We start from the raw sequence: 17310 nt of genomic DNA on the forward strand, positions 1-17310 counted from the left end.
TGCTCCATCAGGTATGGCAGCTGGATTAGATGACCTCTCAGGTTCCTTCTAACTCTTCTTAGAGATTTTATTATTCTATCCAGACTCTTTTAATCTCCGCGGCCTCCCACCCCGCCACCCCGCCCCATTCTGACTTGTTGGCAACACCACAGGAAGTGTGTGTCTGTTTGAGAGGGTAGGGGGTGGGTCTGGGGAAAGAGAAAAAAAAAAAAGATGGAAAGGAGTTCAGATCCATTGAATGTTTCTCATGACAGCTCCAGCAAAGATATGGTATGTAAGCTTTAGGTGATGGCTCCAATAAAGTTTTCTGGAACATCTTGTGAATTTAATTTATCCATCTGGCCTTATCACTCATTGGTATAAATAAAGATTTGCTTAGGCTAGTTTTCTCTCTGTTAGCAACTGAAAGCTAAGAGTTCATGATTAAAACTACCTATCTCTAGAGTCAACCCTACTCTCTTGAAGGAAAGCAAAGGATGGGAAGAGAAAAGTAAGAGAATGAAAAAAGGAAAGCAGCTGAGACAGAGATCCTCATCTCCAATTATGATTTAAGCCGTGGGTCTCTATATTTAAGTATCTTTATTTTCTTGTTTTAAAAAAGAATAGACTGACAGGATACATACACTATGCTGAAAATTATACTGGAAGAATTAAGACCCACATTAATGGCCAACCCGTGCTAAAAGGAAGCAACTATGTGGCTAGATTAGATAAAATCCATTATGGACATCAGAATGGTTTCCTTGCATTAATTACACTGGCTGGAAGTCTTTAAGAGTGAGGCACAGTTAAGAGAGTTGATAGAAATGTGTCCGACATGTCCAGTGGTAAATCACAAAAAGACTCTAGACTTGGGTAGTGAACCGTGCCTCTACCTCCCAGGAAAGGAAAGAGCACACACAAACACAGGAAGCTGTGGTTTAACACTGGAATCTCGTTGAAAACTTGGGAGATACTGGTAAGGTCAAGGGCTGCTCGCTGGGCTTCACTTCCACACCCTGGTATCTTCGGATAGGATTCGCCTTGTGTACCTACAGAGGGCACAAAAGAAAGAAATAGCAATCATCTATTATGGACCTGTCATTCAGTTTCCAACTTTCTTTTGTAACTTAAAGGACAGGCTGGGCTAAAAAAAAAAAAAAAAAAAAAAAGGATTCCACCCCAATTTCAAACTATTTCAGACTAAATCATTCTTGATGTATAAATAGATGACAAGTATGGCACGCTCCCTTTACTAAAAGGGAGTCATTAAATAAACCACAAAGCATTAGAAACTGCAGAAGTATAGCAATAAAATCATCTTGGGAGGGGGCCTAGGGGAAGAAGAATGGGCACTCTGTAGACAACATTGTGCTACATGTTGTAAGAGATAAGTGAAAAAACTTAAGTTATTGTTCCATTCCTCCTAGAGTTCAAAGAATGGTTAGATAAGCGTGACCATGAAATAATAGCAAACAAAACAACACAGTGTATGATTAAGAGATAAATTCAAAAGCAGAGACTCTATGTACTCTAGAATCAATTCCACTAAAATGGTCAAGGGATTTGGAACTACAAAGGACCTTCAAGACCATCTAGGTCAACCCCTTATTTCACGAGTGAAGAAACTGAGGCACAGAGACAGGGAAGATCTCACCCAAATTACACAGGTAATAAGGGGCAGAGCCAAAGTTTGAACTCAGGTCCCAACCCCACATGTGGTCCTCTTTCTGCTATACTACATTATCTCCCTAAATCCATTAAAGTCCTACTAGTAAGATGTAGTAAAGAGACACACAACACAGTAGATAGAGTTCTGGCCTCAGAGTCAGGAGGACCTGAGTTCAAATCCAGCCTCAGACACTTGACACTTACTAGCTGTGTGACGCTGGGCAAGTCACTTAACCTCAACTGCCTCACCAAAAAGCAAAAAAAAAAAAAAAAAAAGACACAAGCTGCTAAAATCTCTCCCAATGAAAGGACTGACAAGACTAAAGATCCATCATCAAGGTAAGAACATGAACCACAACAGGCAGTAAATGAAGGAATGGGCATTCAGAGAAGGTCATAAAGCTTAGACAGGGAAGGCTGATTGCTCAAGCATGCTCAGAAACTGTGGGGCCCACAAGAAGGCAAACTAGAGTCAGGAATAGGGATTTCAGTTCCAGCTCCCACCCTGAACTACCTGTTTGGCCATCCTTGGGCTAATCCTCTAACTTCTCTCCTCCAGACTTGGCTCATTTGTTAGCTCATTGTTATTAAGAGCTTAAAAATCTCTGAAACTACCTAAGCTGTGAGAAAAGCACTTTGTATAGTCCTATAATATGTGAGCTATTATTTCTGGTGCCAAAGCTTCATGAAGAGACAGGATATGAGCTGTGCCTGAGAGTAGCCACATCTCCACCTGCTGCACACAAAGGCAGGAAAGTAGAACTGAAGATGGAACATCCAAAGGAAAAAGAAGGGCAGCCAGGTGGTGTAGTGGAGAGAGCACAGGACCCAGAGTCAGCGAAATCTGAGTTCAAATTCGGCATCAGACACCTTCTAGCTATGTGACCCTGGGCAAACCATTTAGCCCCTATTTGCCTCAGTTCCTCATCTCTAAAACAGGGACACACTACAGAAGGAAATGGTAAACCACTTCAGCATCTTTGCCAAGAAAATCCTATGGACAAAATACACGGGATCCTGTAGAATCAGACACAACTAAACAACAACAAAGGAGAATTCTGGCCTGACGACAGTTATGGGCTCTAGCTGGGAAGTAGAGGGAAAGAGAATTGGATAGTAAGTAATCTAAATGCCAAGACATAGTATTATATTTGTCCTCAGGGATAGTTTTAGTATTTTCAAACACACTGTGCCAATTCTCAGTAAGTAGTAGTAGTAGTAGTAGTAGTGATGACAATATTTTTGTACCACTTGAAAATTTAAAACATGCTTTCCTTGCAATCTCCCTGTTGGTAAACCATATGTCATTATTCCTATTCTACAGGACCTATCTGGAAAGGTGGGGTAGCACAAAGACTCTCCAACAGAAGGGGTACTCTTTTCCCCATCCAGCGCCACCCCAAATCCAACATGGGCTGTTTGACAGTTAATGTAGCTAGAGGAGGAAGGGACTCGTGCCATCTCTCTTTCTTCCACTTAAAGAACAATCAGTTCTCACCATCCACCCTGCCATAGGCCTCTTACGGGCCTCTAGGCCATACCACCAGACTTGTTCCTATCCCTTACAGACCTCAGTACTCCCACCCACTCTCCTGACATATAACCTAAGGATCTCTGGGCCTTGCTAAACGCCTATCCTTGCCTCCTTGGAACTCCATGAAAGCAGGGACTATCTCAATTTTTATACCCAGAGCTTAGCACAATGCTTGGAGAATTGTGTTGAGTGGACTTGGAGTACAGGCTTAATGAATGCTTTTTCATTCATTTCCAGATAAAAAAACTGGAGTCCTAAGAGGTTAAGTAATTTGCTCAGGGTCACCAAGACTCAAGTCTCATAATTCTAAAAGCAATGGAGAGAGCTCACTACACCACAGATGAGGAACAGAACCAGTTAACACCAGGAGAACCAGACAAATCAGCTGATGCAAAAAAATATGATAATCTTACTCAGAAATAAAAATTTTTATCTCACTTTATTAAAAAACGCACTGTATCAACTGATGCAGGTTAGTCCTCTGAGGTATTCTTAAAATCCTGTCCTTCCAGTGCTCAAAGGCAAGTATCGTGTGACTTGTTGAAATCAAAGACTCCCTTGTTTGCTCTGAAACATGTGTCAGAGTGACCCAACAAATGAATGGCCGAGCAGAGCACTGTGACCTGAGGCTCCCCTCACAAGACATCTACTCCGTTACCAATTCTTGTCGCAGTTTTGCGAGTTCTTCCTTCTTCTGCTCCTCTTCCCGCTGCCTGGCCTCCTCGAGTTTCTGGGCTTTCTGCGCTTCAACCTCAGCCATCTGTTTCTCAAATTCCTGCCGTTCTCTGGCTCTCCTCTCTGTTGCCAGCTGAAAAGGTTCCTGAACTATGGAACCAGAAAGGTCCTCTGAGTATAGAGACAGACAAGGAGAAGCTTTATAGAACTAGACAAAATCATAAGCAAATTTGTACGGGAAAAGACATGACAAGAATATTAAGAGACACACTGAAAAGAAAACTAATAAAAGGAGCCTGGTACTCAGACTTTAAAATATATGACAGAGATTATCAAAACCGGTACTAGGCAAAAAAATAAGATACAGATCAATGGAACTGAATGGATATACAAAACATATAGCCAAATATATACACAAAAGATTAGCAATTGATAAACTTCTATAGTAACTGGGAAAAGGATTCATTATTTAACATTAACATTTTATATTAACATTTAACATTATTTAACAAATGTACTTGGGAAAATGGCTGTCAGTTTGGCGGAAAAGCAATTTAGATCCACATCTTACATCAAATAACGTCTGTGAGTTCCAGCAGAATGAGATACAAACATAAAAAAAGAATTCTAAGAAAATGGAATTTAATATTGATCTCAATTGTGGAAAGCAGACAAATTTAATTCAAGTCAACAAATAAAAGAAATTAATGGAGACAGGACAGATTGTTTGACTATGATGAAAGATTTATAAATTTTCTATATAACTAAAAACAAGTAAAAGAAAAATAACAGCTTGGGAAAAATAGTTATAGCAAATATGACACAAAAACTTGATTAGATATTTTCAACCTCTTAATAGAAACTGTTAAAAAGTCAGTAACACATAGTTTTCAAAAGAGGCAGAAACTGTTAATAACCACTTGAAAAAATGCTTAACTTTACTAATAACCAAAAAGATATAAATCAACATAACTTTTATGTATCATCTGGCACCCATCAAATTGGTAAAAACAGATAAAAGCAACTAAACTCAATATTGGAAGGACTGTGGCAAAACAGGAACGATCATTCATTGCCAGTGGAATTAAAAACTGGTATAATCTTTCCAGAGAGCAAAATAAGAGGAGGTAATTAAGGTTACAAAAAATAAGTATACCTTTCAACCTAATAATTTCTTTGTTAGGAAAGTACTTTATAAATATCATCAAAACAAACAAAAAAAGTTGTCTGTACGGGGCAGCTAGGTGGCACAGTGGATAGAGCACTGGCCCCGGAGTCAGGAGGACCTGAGTTCAAATTTGGCCTCAGACACATGACACACTAGCTGTCTGACTCTAGGCAAGTCACTTAACCCCAATAGCCTCACAACGACAACAACAACAACAACAAAAAGTTGTCTGTTGCAAAGATTTTCACAGAAGCATTATATGAAATTGCAAAAGACTAAAAACAATCTAATTGTCATCATTAGTTAAGTAAATTGTGGCATACTCATGCAATGAAATGTTATAAAGCAATGATGATGAACAAAGATGAAAAGTACAAAGAAACCTAGAAAAATTTACAAAATAATACAAAGTAAAAAGCAGAACCTGACAACTGGATTATGCACTAATTATATCATCTGTGTAAAAGTGAATGTGAATGAATAGAGAATACTGATGCAGACTGAGAGGAAAAACTGAAAGTTTTGATGCTTTTAATAACTATCTACATTTAAGTCTATACTGATATCCAACAGTCTAATAAAAGAGTAAATAACAGCACTTACCTCACAAGGTTGTTGTGAGGATCAAATGAAATAATGTATGTCAAATATAATATAAATGAGTAACTACTTTTTGGCTATGGACTTTTACTGCACCATGAGCTGGAGAACATTTATCCATTTGGACTTAGAAGGGCTCACAACTGCAGGAAAATGCCATTAAGCTGAGCTTGAATGCACAGAGATGGTGGCAAGTCCTCCTTCCCTCAGAGGACAGAATTGCTTTCTAGAAAGAAGGGGTGATTTTGTGCATACAGAGCCCTCCCTGATGGCACAAAAGGAACAGTTTCATTTTTTTCTGCATTTGAAAATACCTGGACAGAATGATTATCCATTGAAGCCTGTGAAATGGTTGGTAAGGGTTGGCCTTCCCAGTGAGGACCAGAAACATTTTTATATGTTTGATCTCTAAAATTTTATATAATTGCTTATGTCAAAATTGCTTTGTCTACCAACTAAAGAGCAAAAACCACAAAAACAATTTTTAATAATGTAAGGTTTACTTCTAGATTCTCTGCCATTTGATAAGCTTGCAATTTTACAAAGTACACAAAATTCATATCTATAGCAATAACTTGATTTGTAAGGGTATTCAAAGAATGAATATTTCAGCCCAAAATTGTCAAAAAATTTTCTTAAATAGGTTTTTGCATTTTTATGCCTTATGAAATATGGTATACTAGAGATGAGAGCAGGTAGATGGCACAATGGATAGAGTGTTGGGCCTGGAGTCAGGAGGACCTGAGTTCAAAACCAGCCATATACATTTACTAGTTGTGTGACCCTGGGCAAGTCATTCAACCCTGTTTCCCTCAGTTTCCTCTCTGTAAAATGTAAAATGAGTTGGAGAAGGAAATGGAAAACCTCTGCAGTATCTTTGCCAAGAAAGCCCCAAATGGGGTCATGAAGAGTCAGACATGACTGAAAAATGACTAAACAACTGTGAGGGACTGTCTATGTTGGCAGCTACCAGGTGGGCGTTGTGGCAAGATTGGGGTAGAATCTGGGTATTTGGAAGTGGAAGCAGGGGCTGTGGTAGGCGGAGTCGTGGTGAACTGGGATGGGCTGGGTACGGAGAAGCCCTGAGGCAGTGGGCAGTGCTATGTGAGATAAGCTGGGTGCAAGGAAGTAGCCAGAGCTTGTGCTCCTGAGGCAAGGGGCGGTGCCACGTGGGAGTGGGACAGCAGAAGACGAGTTCCCTTTGCTTAGAAGGGGAAATCCGAACCACTGGGTAGAAGTCGGAGGTACTCCCAATGCAGCCCCCAGGGCGCATTCTGAGGGGGTTGGGCCTCCATCTGGTAAGCTTGTTGAGGGGCCCTCGAGGGGCCCCTTTCCCCGTTTCTGACTTTGGCTTGCGGCACTCCTTAGCATAATGGCCGGATTTGTTACAATTGTAACAAATTACCTTAGGGCAGGCTCCACCAGGTTTCCGGCGGCACTGCGCCTTAAAATGACCGGCTTTTCCGCATTGATAACACAATCTAGTCTGTTTTGTTTTCAGCACCTCTGATAGCCCTTTTGAAAAAGCCCGCAGCGAGGGCGTCCATTTGAAAGGCACTGGACCCCACATGTTCACATCTCTTTATCATTTCCTCTAGGCCAGCATCATTATCTAATGTAAGCATAGCCTTCTGGCAATTTGCATTGGCACTGTCCCGTGCTAGCCTCTGTATAATGAGGCTTGCGGCTTCTCCCCTGCCCACGGATCTCTCAATAGCCGCCTGTAGGCGGCCACAAAATCCAGGAAGGGTTCATCAGGACCTTGTTTAATCTGGGTCATGGAGGGTCTTTGTTTCCCCGAAGCCTGAATCCTGCCAAAAGCCCGTAGGGCACATTGGGAAACAGCTGCAAACACTGTATTTAGTGTCTCTTTCAACTCCTTAAATTTCTTCCATTCTAAAGGCGCCCAGGTCCTCCCTCCATCGGATAAGTGTGGGGGAGGGGGCTGCCCCTCCGCGTGGCTTTCCTTGCTACGGCTTCCTGCTCTCTCTTTGCTCCTACTCTCCCGCTCCTGCCCTCCTGCCCGGCCTTGCTTTCTTTTCTCTTGCTTATTTTCCCATTCCCTGTTTCCAGTATCCTCTGTCTCACTCCCTGAGTCTGTCTCACTCCTTGATTCTTCCTCACTACTGATTTTCGCTTCTTTCACTCTTTTATATACTTCTTTCCCTTGCACCTCCCGATCCGGGACCTTAACAAACAATTGTCCCATCTTTCTTCTTTCACCCTATCGGCTACGGGTCTCGTCTCTCTTCCCGCGACCAGACCAGCTGATCCACGGGGCCTCTGGCCTATTTCCTCCGCCCCACGTTGGGCGCCACTTGTACCGGCCGCGCCGACCTTATGCCAGCCGCGCCGAACACTCCTCCTATAAGGAGCAGGCTGCCAGAGTCATACTCACTCATCAGTCTTTGGTCCTCAACCAGATAAACACACAGAGACGAGCCATCGGGAGGCGCCAACACCAGAGCTTTATTCAGAGGCCATCACAGCAAGGCCAAGCAGGAAGGCCAGAGCAACAGAGCAGGAGCCAAGAGAGCGCGTGATCTGACCACGCTCGTTCCTTAAGTACCTCTAAGCCCCTCCTCCCCAGCCCGCTTACTAGCCAGTGATTGTAGGGTCAGATACCGGAAGGGGCTGTCTGAGTTTAGCACACCAAGGGAGAGGGAGTGACGTAGGAGGCTAGGACCGGATACAGGAAGGAGGCGTCTGGGATTAGTGCATAGACAGAGTACGTGATCTAGGAAGTCAGAAAGGACACAGGAAGGAGGCGTCTGGGGTCAGTGCTACACAAAGGGACCCAGGAAGTCAGGAAGGTCAAAGGAAGGAGGAGTCTGGGGTTGACGTTGCATTTAGGGAGGGGACTAAGCAAAGGGAACTCGTCCTCTGCCGTCCCACTCCCACGTGGCACCGCCCCTTGCCTCAGGAGCACAAGCTCCAGCTACTTCCTTGCACCCAGCTCATCTCACATAGCACTACCCACTGCCTCAGGGCTTCTCCGTACCCAGCCCATCCCAGTTCACCACGACTCCGCCTACCACAGCCCCTGCCTCCACTTCCAAATACCCAGATTCTACCCCAATCTTGCCACAACGCCCACCTGGTAGCTGCCAACATAGACGGTCCCTCACAAACAACAACAAATACTAGAGATCATTTTATCTCTGTAAGACTGGACTGCTTCATAATGCTTCAGGTCATCTTTTCAAACAGGTATTATTGTGCAGTATCATAGATATAGAAGATTGGGTTAAATGTGAGTAGACATCAAAACATTCCCTTAAAGTTTAAAAAAAAAATCTTAAATTCATGATATCAACTGGTTTTCTCATCTGCTGCTTCTTACTAATAAAAAAACAAGCAAGGGGAAAAAGGAAGAAAAAAATAGATAGGAGAATATTAGTACAACTAAAAAGCCAAAAGCTGAACTTAGAAAACACGGTTTTTTCTAGGTCTCACTAGAATTTAGGGTTGGAAGAAGGCTTAGAGATCATCTAGTTTAACCTGCTCCATCTACAATTAAGGACACTAAGATCCAGAGAACTTAAGTGACTTGGGCAAGTCACCAGAAGAAGCAGAGGCAGGATCTGAACCTAGGTCTTTAGACTCCAAACCCCATACTCTACTACATTATGCTGTCTGACAACAGCAATTTTAAGTCACGGACAGACAAAACAATGGTTAGCTGCAGATGTGCAACTGACCTGAGAAATTCAGTGCCATACAATGCCTAATTATGTGTAAAGATGAAAGTTTAAAAATGCCACAGAACCATAATCACAGGGCCCTTGGGTAAAAGGAGGAGTTGGCCCTTAGTGCCTAGGGATCCCAAGTACCAGGCCAGTGCTCAAAGAGAGCACCACCTACACCACAATTCCATCAAAGCAATTTCTAACAATATTTTGTATGGGAAATGTCCTGAAGACCTAATCCTGGAAGAAGAGACCTGGCTTTTATTGCCCTCACCTATCCAATACTCTACAGCTGCGAACACTTGCACTTCCTGTTGAAGTGCCAGCCGCACCTACCCAAGCTCTTCTGCCTCTCTGAACAGAACCCAGCCTCCATGTTCCCTTGAGGGCAAAGGAAGAAATTTCCCCTTTCTCCAAAAAGGCCTGTTCTTTAGTGGCACAACTGACTGAGTTGAACCACAAAGTCTCAGCAGTTTCCTCTGCCCTGGGAGTCTCACTGCAACTTCTTCAATCACCAACCCAAGTACTTTGGAAGTAGACACAATAATCCCACCTGATGTTGGTTTTTTTTCTTTTTTGGGAACAAAGGGCTCCTGATGGATGACGGTGTTTGGACGAGCTTTGAAGCAAGCTGCTTCTTTCTGCTGCTTTAAATCTTCTTCAAGCTTTAGAAAACAAAGAGGAAAAAAAGTCAACCATACACTGAGATGACACATTTCTCCAGGTCACTACTCCTCTTACACTAAGGGGAGATTACAGAAGCCTGATTTAAACACATATAGACAATCAGCAACTTAAATATACTAATCACAAAACAATAATCACCCAAACTAGACATTCTGCCAGAAAACACCACCAGTGAGGGGGATTCAGCTGGTTCTTGGGAAGTAGAATTCTGGTGCAGGGGAGGGAATTTCCTACAAACAGGGATCAGGTCATAGTTTCCTTTAGACAGGGGCTCTAAATAATCAGCGAAAACAATGGGAGATTTAGAGTTTCTGAGATTTTTTTCCCCCAGATAAGCTAAGGACTCAGCTCTCAAATAAGGCAACATTTAGTTGACAACTGATTCACCATGTTCATGTTATCTACTATCTAACAAAGTTACTTAAAGTACATTCTCCTGAGAAAGCCTTCCTACCATCCATATTCTGTTTGTCAATGCACCAATATAATAGAATACAATGACCAGGTTTACAGAGTTCCAGAATGTGAAATAAATCAGTCTAACAAATTGATTAGTTAAGTTCTTAAAGATATTCCCCCCTTTAAGGAAATCTAGTAAATGGTGACATGTCCCAGGTAAATGCTGAGAGTGCTACTCTCTGAAATATAATCCTTATGTCAGACAGACAGACAGACAGACTTCCAGTGCAATGGGTCCATCTGTTCTTAGTAACTTCCCCACTGCTCTCCCTCTGTCCTCACCTGCTGCTTCCAAGTCTGAGCCTTAAGAGCTCCTCTCTCATCTGTCTGCAGGTGGAAAGGTTCAAGCTGGGTTAGAGTCTTCACCTTCTTCTCTGGTAGGCTAATAGTATCAAACTGAGGCAGAGGCTGTGCCTTGAATTTAGGAACCTGATCCTAAAATAAAAAAATAGGACGAAAATAAGTGAGTATGAAACATGATTTACTGCATGCTATAGACGGTGCCTCAGAGCTACAATCTCAGATATGCCTAGTCAAATTGATCAAGAATTGGTTGTCATCCGTGATTACTACTGACAGTAATATGACCAGCTCAAACTATAACACCCAATTTCTTCTTAACACACACAGAGACAGACCAGTGGGGCCTTCTAGGGGATTCATGTGTTGCCCCAGGACATCAGAGGAGATTCTTCTCTCTTAGGCCAAGGCTCTGACCCAGAAACAAGAACACAAACTTCCCAACACAGCCACGTCCAGGCTGAACACTGGAGGAGGGGCAGACTTTCTTGAGGTACCAAATCTTCTCTCTTTGATCTAACCCTGTATATACACAAAGTCCTCATTCTACATTGATTCCTCAGCCAAGGTGGGAAGCAGATGGTCAGATCAGCACCAGAAACCTCTGCCATTGAGTACTGAATACTAGTTTCTAAATGAAAACATAGATGTGTCCAAAGGCAGTTATTTCCAACATGCCACATCTATACCTCTGATTCCTAAGCTTCTCCTGCTACTTAACAATCCCAGTGACCAAGAGAATCTCAGGGTACAGACAGCTCTCACTTAATCTAAGTGCACCATTCCACAGACCTCCCCAGCTGTTCCCTCAAGGGGCTCTGTGTGGCAGAGCCCCCTTGGCATGGGGCTGCCCAGTCCTGGAACCCTTCAGTGAGGAGGAGCCTGTCAGGAACCAGAGCCTGTGCAGATGCAGGGTCCTGTCACCGCCCACAGGGAAGTCAAATTTGTATAGCAGGAGAACTGTGGAAGAGCCCAGAGAAGGGAAGCCAAGTCAAGATGTCACAGCGATAAGGTCCAGTACATGGATTCCTAACCTTTTCTGTGTTGTGGACTGGTCAGTCTGATAAAGCCTGTGGACCCGCTCTCAGAATGTTTTTAAATGAATAAATAAACAAACAGGATTACAAAATCTATGTTTTAATTCAACAAGCACTAATTAAGTGTCTAATATTTGTCATGCTAGGCCATCAGACAACAAAAAACAAAAACAGTCCCTTCCCTCAAGGAATGTATATTGTTAGTAATTCACAGATTCTGTGGGTTTTAAAAGGACTTGGGATGATCTGTTCTTTCTATACCCATAATTAAGTTCTGGTTAGTTCCCAGTGGCATTCACCCCCAAGAACTCGAGAATGATCACAACAGCAAGGATAATCAACAAAGTTCATCAAGCTGAGAGATGCCTTCATGACACAATAAGGGGACCAGGCTTTAAGGAGGCTTTTGGAAGTCACAGCAACCCACTTTATGTCTCTGGGCACCTGCCTGTAAAATGAGAAGTTCTCATTGTGGATGAGGTTAGATGGCTCTTCTCTAATGCACAAGTTCTAAGGTATTGACAAAAGAAAAATGCTTGGAAACTGTAGAATGCTGTCTTCAGCTTGTGATATAAAGAAAAGCTTCCTAACAATCAGAGCTGTCCAAAAGGAGAATAGACTACCTTGGTAAACAGTGATACATTCCTCCTCCCCCTTTCCCCATCCCTATCACTGATGATGTTCAAGGGGGAGTTAAACAAGTTTGGTTAGAAATATTGTAGAGTTTATTAGACATCTGTTCTCGTACCAGCGGGACTAGATAACCAACCTATCAAATCCCTTCTAATTTTGGGATTCTGTGGCTCAAAGGTAAAACAATCTAGTCCTTTACTCCCTGTAGGAATCATCTCTACATCTCATCAGGTCTTCATTGAGTCTTCCCGCCCCACCTCCTTGCCCAAGTTGACAGAGAATTCGCCAGCTGTTCCAGCAGCCCATTCCATTAATAGACAGCTCTAATTGTGAAGAAATTCTTACTTACATTTAGCGAATCTGCTCAGTATAACTTTTACCCATTAGTCCCAGTTCCCCCAAGATACTTTCTTCCAAATAATGACACTTCTTATGTTTGAAAGATGTGATTATCTCCCCTTGCTCTCAAGCCATCTCTTCTCTACACTTCCCTAGTTACCTAAACCAAACTTTGGATATATCCCCTGATATATCACCATCTTAGTGGCACTAGTTTGTAACCACCCCTCCTAAAATGTGGTGCCCAAAAGAGTATACAAAATATTCCAAATCTCATCTAACCAGCACAAAATAGAGTGGAACTCATTCTGGATACCACACATTGAGCGTAAGATCTCATTGGCTTTTCTTGGTAGTTGCATCACACCATTGGCCCACATGCTTCAGGACTGAATGCAATCAGAAAAAGGAAAACACTTAGGCTGTAACAATTAAAAGCTAATACTTCCACCTTTAACAGGCTCACTGTATTCATCATTCAGTCTCAGTGCAAAAATACAAACAGCTACCTCTCCTTTTTGTAGCTCTTTTACTTTCTTCTCTTTTTGTAACTGCCGCTCTTTGTCCCGGGAATCAAAGGAGAAGGGGCAAACCTCCACAGTTCTCTGCTCTGGTATTCGAGGCTTAAAGGGCACCCCATAGTGTGGCATGGGGTGAGACTTGATCACTGTTGGTTCTTCTTCTTCCTAAGAGGGAAAAGTCCAATCACAAATAGAGCTCCTCCACATCAAGAACTGTGAATGCTAAAGATGGGGGGTTAGGCCTAAGGATACTGTCCCTACCACTAACTAGCTACATAATATAATCACAGGCAAGGCAATCACCCTCTCCTGGCCCTTTGTCTCATGCAGCAAATGGGAACAACACCTATCCTGCTAAGAGAGAATTTATATAAAAGAACTTTGAAAAGCTCAGAGAGCTATAAAAACTCCCAGACTGTATAGTTTCTGAGTGGAATAAAAGCATTCCATTAAAGGAGCACTAAAGTTACTTACATCTGAACACAGACAGGAAACATCACAATCTTATTTTGGATCCTACTGCCTACTATTTTCCAATTCAGCTCACTGTGATAAGAAGCACACCTTCATTTCACTGTCAAACCTTATGAGAGTGGATTTTTGGGGTACACAGGAGCATACATTTAGAGCTGGAAGGAGCCTTGGAGACTATTCAATCCAACCCCCTCATTTTACCAATGAGGACAGTGAGGCCCACAGAGGTTCAGTGACTTGCCCTAGATCACTCTGCTAATAAAGGTCTGACACAAGACTTGAATCCTGGGCTTCCTGACTTCACGTCCAAGGCCCTATCCACTATGCCATGCTCCCTCTTCCAAAACAAGACTGAGAACGTATAAATGGCTTTGGTTCAGAGTTAACAAGTATTTTAGTTACAAACGTGCCTAAAAAAAAACCTTATGTTAGATACCTGCTATAAAATTACCCTATCCATACAGATATTTATAGACAATTTAGGAGAGGAAACAAGAAACTAGCCTGATCAATGACAGTTTACACATACTGACTTCATGAAACTTTGCCACACAGTGCATCTGTTGGAACTAAGACCCTTGGGGCAGAAAGAGATCAGACAGATGACACCCCTTTATGTGACTTGTAAGAGTCCACTGCAGCTTGGTAACAGTCTGTGTATACTCCAAAATAGGGGTTAGAAACCTAGAACATCATGTACCAAAGACAGCATAATGGCCAATTTCAGGGGCTAATCTCTACTGCCACATCTCTCTAAGGGCCTGAGTTGTAAACTGATCCATTGTGTACAGTGCCCTCAACTCTGCTCTCAAGAGCTGTTGAGGCTACGTACATAAAGAGCTGAGCACATACCTATACTCACAATAACACCCCTCTGCATAGCAAACCAGGGGCTAGAATCTCTGAACTCACTTCTGATAAGTCAATTCTAGACAATGGTAAATTCTGAACTCTAACAACTGTAGGAAGGGTATATATTTGAAGAGAAAAAGTCAGTGAATTGAATCCCTGCCCACCCCCTCCCCAAATCACCTCATCTTCTCTGGTGAGTACACGGACTCTGTTCTTCAGGGCAAAGGCAGGAGATCTGGGGATTGTGGTAGGGAGCTTTTTCTTCTCCGGAATACCCTGGGAAGAAGGAGAAAGGGTGCATTAGCTGAGAAGCCAAGTCTACCACAAGGTCTCCCAGGAGAACAAAGACTGTGCCCTGAAGCTTACATACCAGCTGCTTGCCTTCCTAAGTACCTACCCAGAGAACATTCATTGACATTCAGTTTCTACAGAGTTAAATGACTCTTTCAACACTTAATACACACAAGATAATCAGTCTCATTATTTTACTGACACACTTAGTTCATTCATCCATTGTATTCACCAGCCATGGCTCATAAGTACTTTGTAACCACATCCAGGAGAAAAAACAAAAATCAACCTCACCATTTAGAATTTCAAAAAAAACAAAAAAACAAAAAACAAAAAACCAAGTCATAGACTTTATTCTTTGTTTCAAGGGAAGGTTCTTGGGAGGTAAGGAGAACTAATCTAAAAACAAAAGGCACCAGGAAAACTTTAAAAAGTTTTTTTTTATAAAAAGTATCACTGGACCTGAAGACAATTCCAAGAGGGGTTCCTAAAACGATTTTGAGCAAAAGCAACATTGATGAAATAAAAGGTGCAGGAGACAGAAGGCTGTACTTGGAAGTTTACCACAATGGAAAATTGAGGGTCGAATTCCACCTTAAGGGGAGTATGGCGGGAAAGTGCCAAAAAGCGTAGGCATTCAAGATGATGACTGAATGGCAAAACATTTTTTATACTTAAAATGTCCTGATGTATTTCTTTATACCATTCCCTCCGGGGTAGCTAAGTGGCGCAGTGGATAGAGCACCAGCCTTGAAGTTAGAAGGACCTGAGTTCAAATCCATACTTACTAGCTGTGTGACCCTGGGCAAGTCACTTATCCCTGACTGCCTCAAAAAAAAAAAAAAAAAGATACTATTCCTTCCCTCCTAAATAGTAGAGTCTCTCATCAAGACTAATACAAAGTATATAAAATAACTTTGAGGGAGACTTCTGGAAAAGTGTCATTACTCTTCCCAGAGAAAGCCTACAAATACTAGATAGACCATATTGAAAATAAGAGGGGCTAACAAGGAGCTACCGTATGGAATTAGACAAAAATTGTAAAATCTTTTATTTAGAGCAGAGGTTCTTAACTTTTTTTGTGTTGTAGACTTTCCCCTCTGGCAGTCTGGTAAAGCCTAAGGACCCCTTCTTAGAATGTCTTTAAAAGCATAAAACAAAATATGTGCAATTTCAAAAGAAATAAATCGTATTAAAACAGCTTTTACTAAATTAATTTATGGAATATTATTTAATTATTAATTTAATATGTGCTAGTAATACTTTTTTTTAAAGTTCATGGACCACAAGAACCGATTTAGAACAAAACATCAATAATAATAGTAATAATGATGACAATGGTCAAGAGAAATAACGAAAAAAAGTAGTAAGGAAGGTGGAAAGTAGTATTATTAGATCTCAAACCAATTTCAAAAAGGAGTAATCAAAACTACTTGGTACTATATGAACTCATGCATACTGAAGTAAAGAGAACCAAGAAAATAATATGCATAATAACTACAAAAAAAAAGAAATGCAAAGAACTAAAAAATCTGAATGCTGAGTGATTATAATGACTAAGTTTGAGTCCAAAGAATCTAGTCAATTCTCTCCTTTTACTGAGGAGAGTTATGAGAAAGCACCATGCCTTTCTTTCAGTGGTGAGAGACTATCAATGTGGAACACTAAATATACTGTTGGACTCAGTTTTGCTGGGCTGTTTTTTTTTTCTCTTTTTCTTTTACTTTTTTTTTGGTCTATGGTACCTTTTTTAAAATTTTAATTAATTTAGTTTTAGTTTTCAACAATCACTTCCATAAGTTTTTCAGTTTTAAATTTTCTCCCCCTCCCTCCCCAAGACGGCATGCAATCTGATATAGGCTCTATATATACATTCCCATTAAACATATTTTCACATTAATCATATTGTAAAGAAGAATTAGAACCAACAGGAGGAACCACAAGAAAGAAGAAACAAAACAGAAGGAAAAAAATCTCTTTTTTATTCTTAGTTATAAGGGATGGCTTTCTGGGTGAGAGAGAGAGAAGAAATAAATAGCCTGTGAAATAAGCTATTTGGTACTGCTTAAAAAGACTACCAATCACCCAACAAACATTGTATGTACTAGGCAAAGGAGACACAGGGACAAAAGAGAAACCGTTTCCGGAACCTTACAATCTATACAAGCGACACAACATGTATATACAACTATATAAAACTAGGTAAAAGATAATGAGGAGAGGGAGAAGGCACCAGTAGCCAGAGGGACTGGAAGACTCCACACAGGAGATGAAGCTTGAGCAGAGCCTTGAAGAAAACTAGGGATTCAGAGAGACAGAGGAGAGGAGGAAGTGCATTCCAGGTACGGGGGACAGATAGCAGCAAGGAAATGGAATGTCGTGTGTGGGCAAAACTAAGACC

General features: G+C 41.6%; 1 protein-coding gene across 11 annotated transcripts in view; it reads right to left on the reverse strand.

The window, feature by feature from the left end:
• Positions 1-560: 560 nt before the first annotated feature.
• Positions 561-17310, reverse strand: part of TPX2 (TPX2 microtubule nucleation factor) — a 64238-nt gene continuing 47488 nt past the window's right edge. For 9 of the 11 annotated variants that reach the window (XM_027867948.1, XM_027867943.1, XM_027867944.1 and 6 more), the window contains 6 exons: positions 14799-14894; positions 13281-13457; positions 10745-10897; positions 9870-9981; positions 3843-4030; positions 832-1031 (listed from right to left, as the gene is read on the reverse strand). In XM_027867948.1, coding sequence (XP_027723749.1) covers positions 921-1031; positions 3843-4030; positions 9870-9981; positions 10745-10897; positions 13281-13457; positions 14799-14894 — 837 coding nt within the window. In that variant the 3' untranslated portion in view covers positions 832-920. Of the gene's footprint in view, positions 1032-3842; positions 4031-9869; positions 9982-10744; positions 10898-13280; positions 13458-14798; positions 14895-17310 lie in introns of all 11 variants that reach the window. The other 2 variants (XM_027867950.1, XM_027867951.1) reach the window with 2 other exon arrangements.

This window comes from Vombatus ursinus, unplaced genomic scaffold (assembly GCF_900497805.2).
Source record: "Vombatus ursinus unplaced genomic scaffold, bare-nosed wombat genome assembly UNPS02014786.1, whole genome shotgun sequence".
In the NCBI taxonomy this organism is placed as follows: Eukaryota; Metazoa; Chordata; class Mammalia; order Diprotodontia; family Vombatidae; genus Vombatus; species Vombatus ursinus.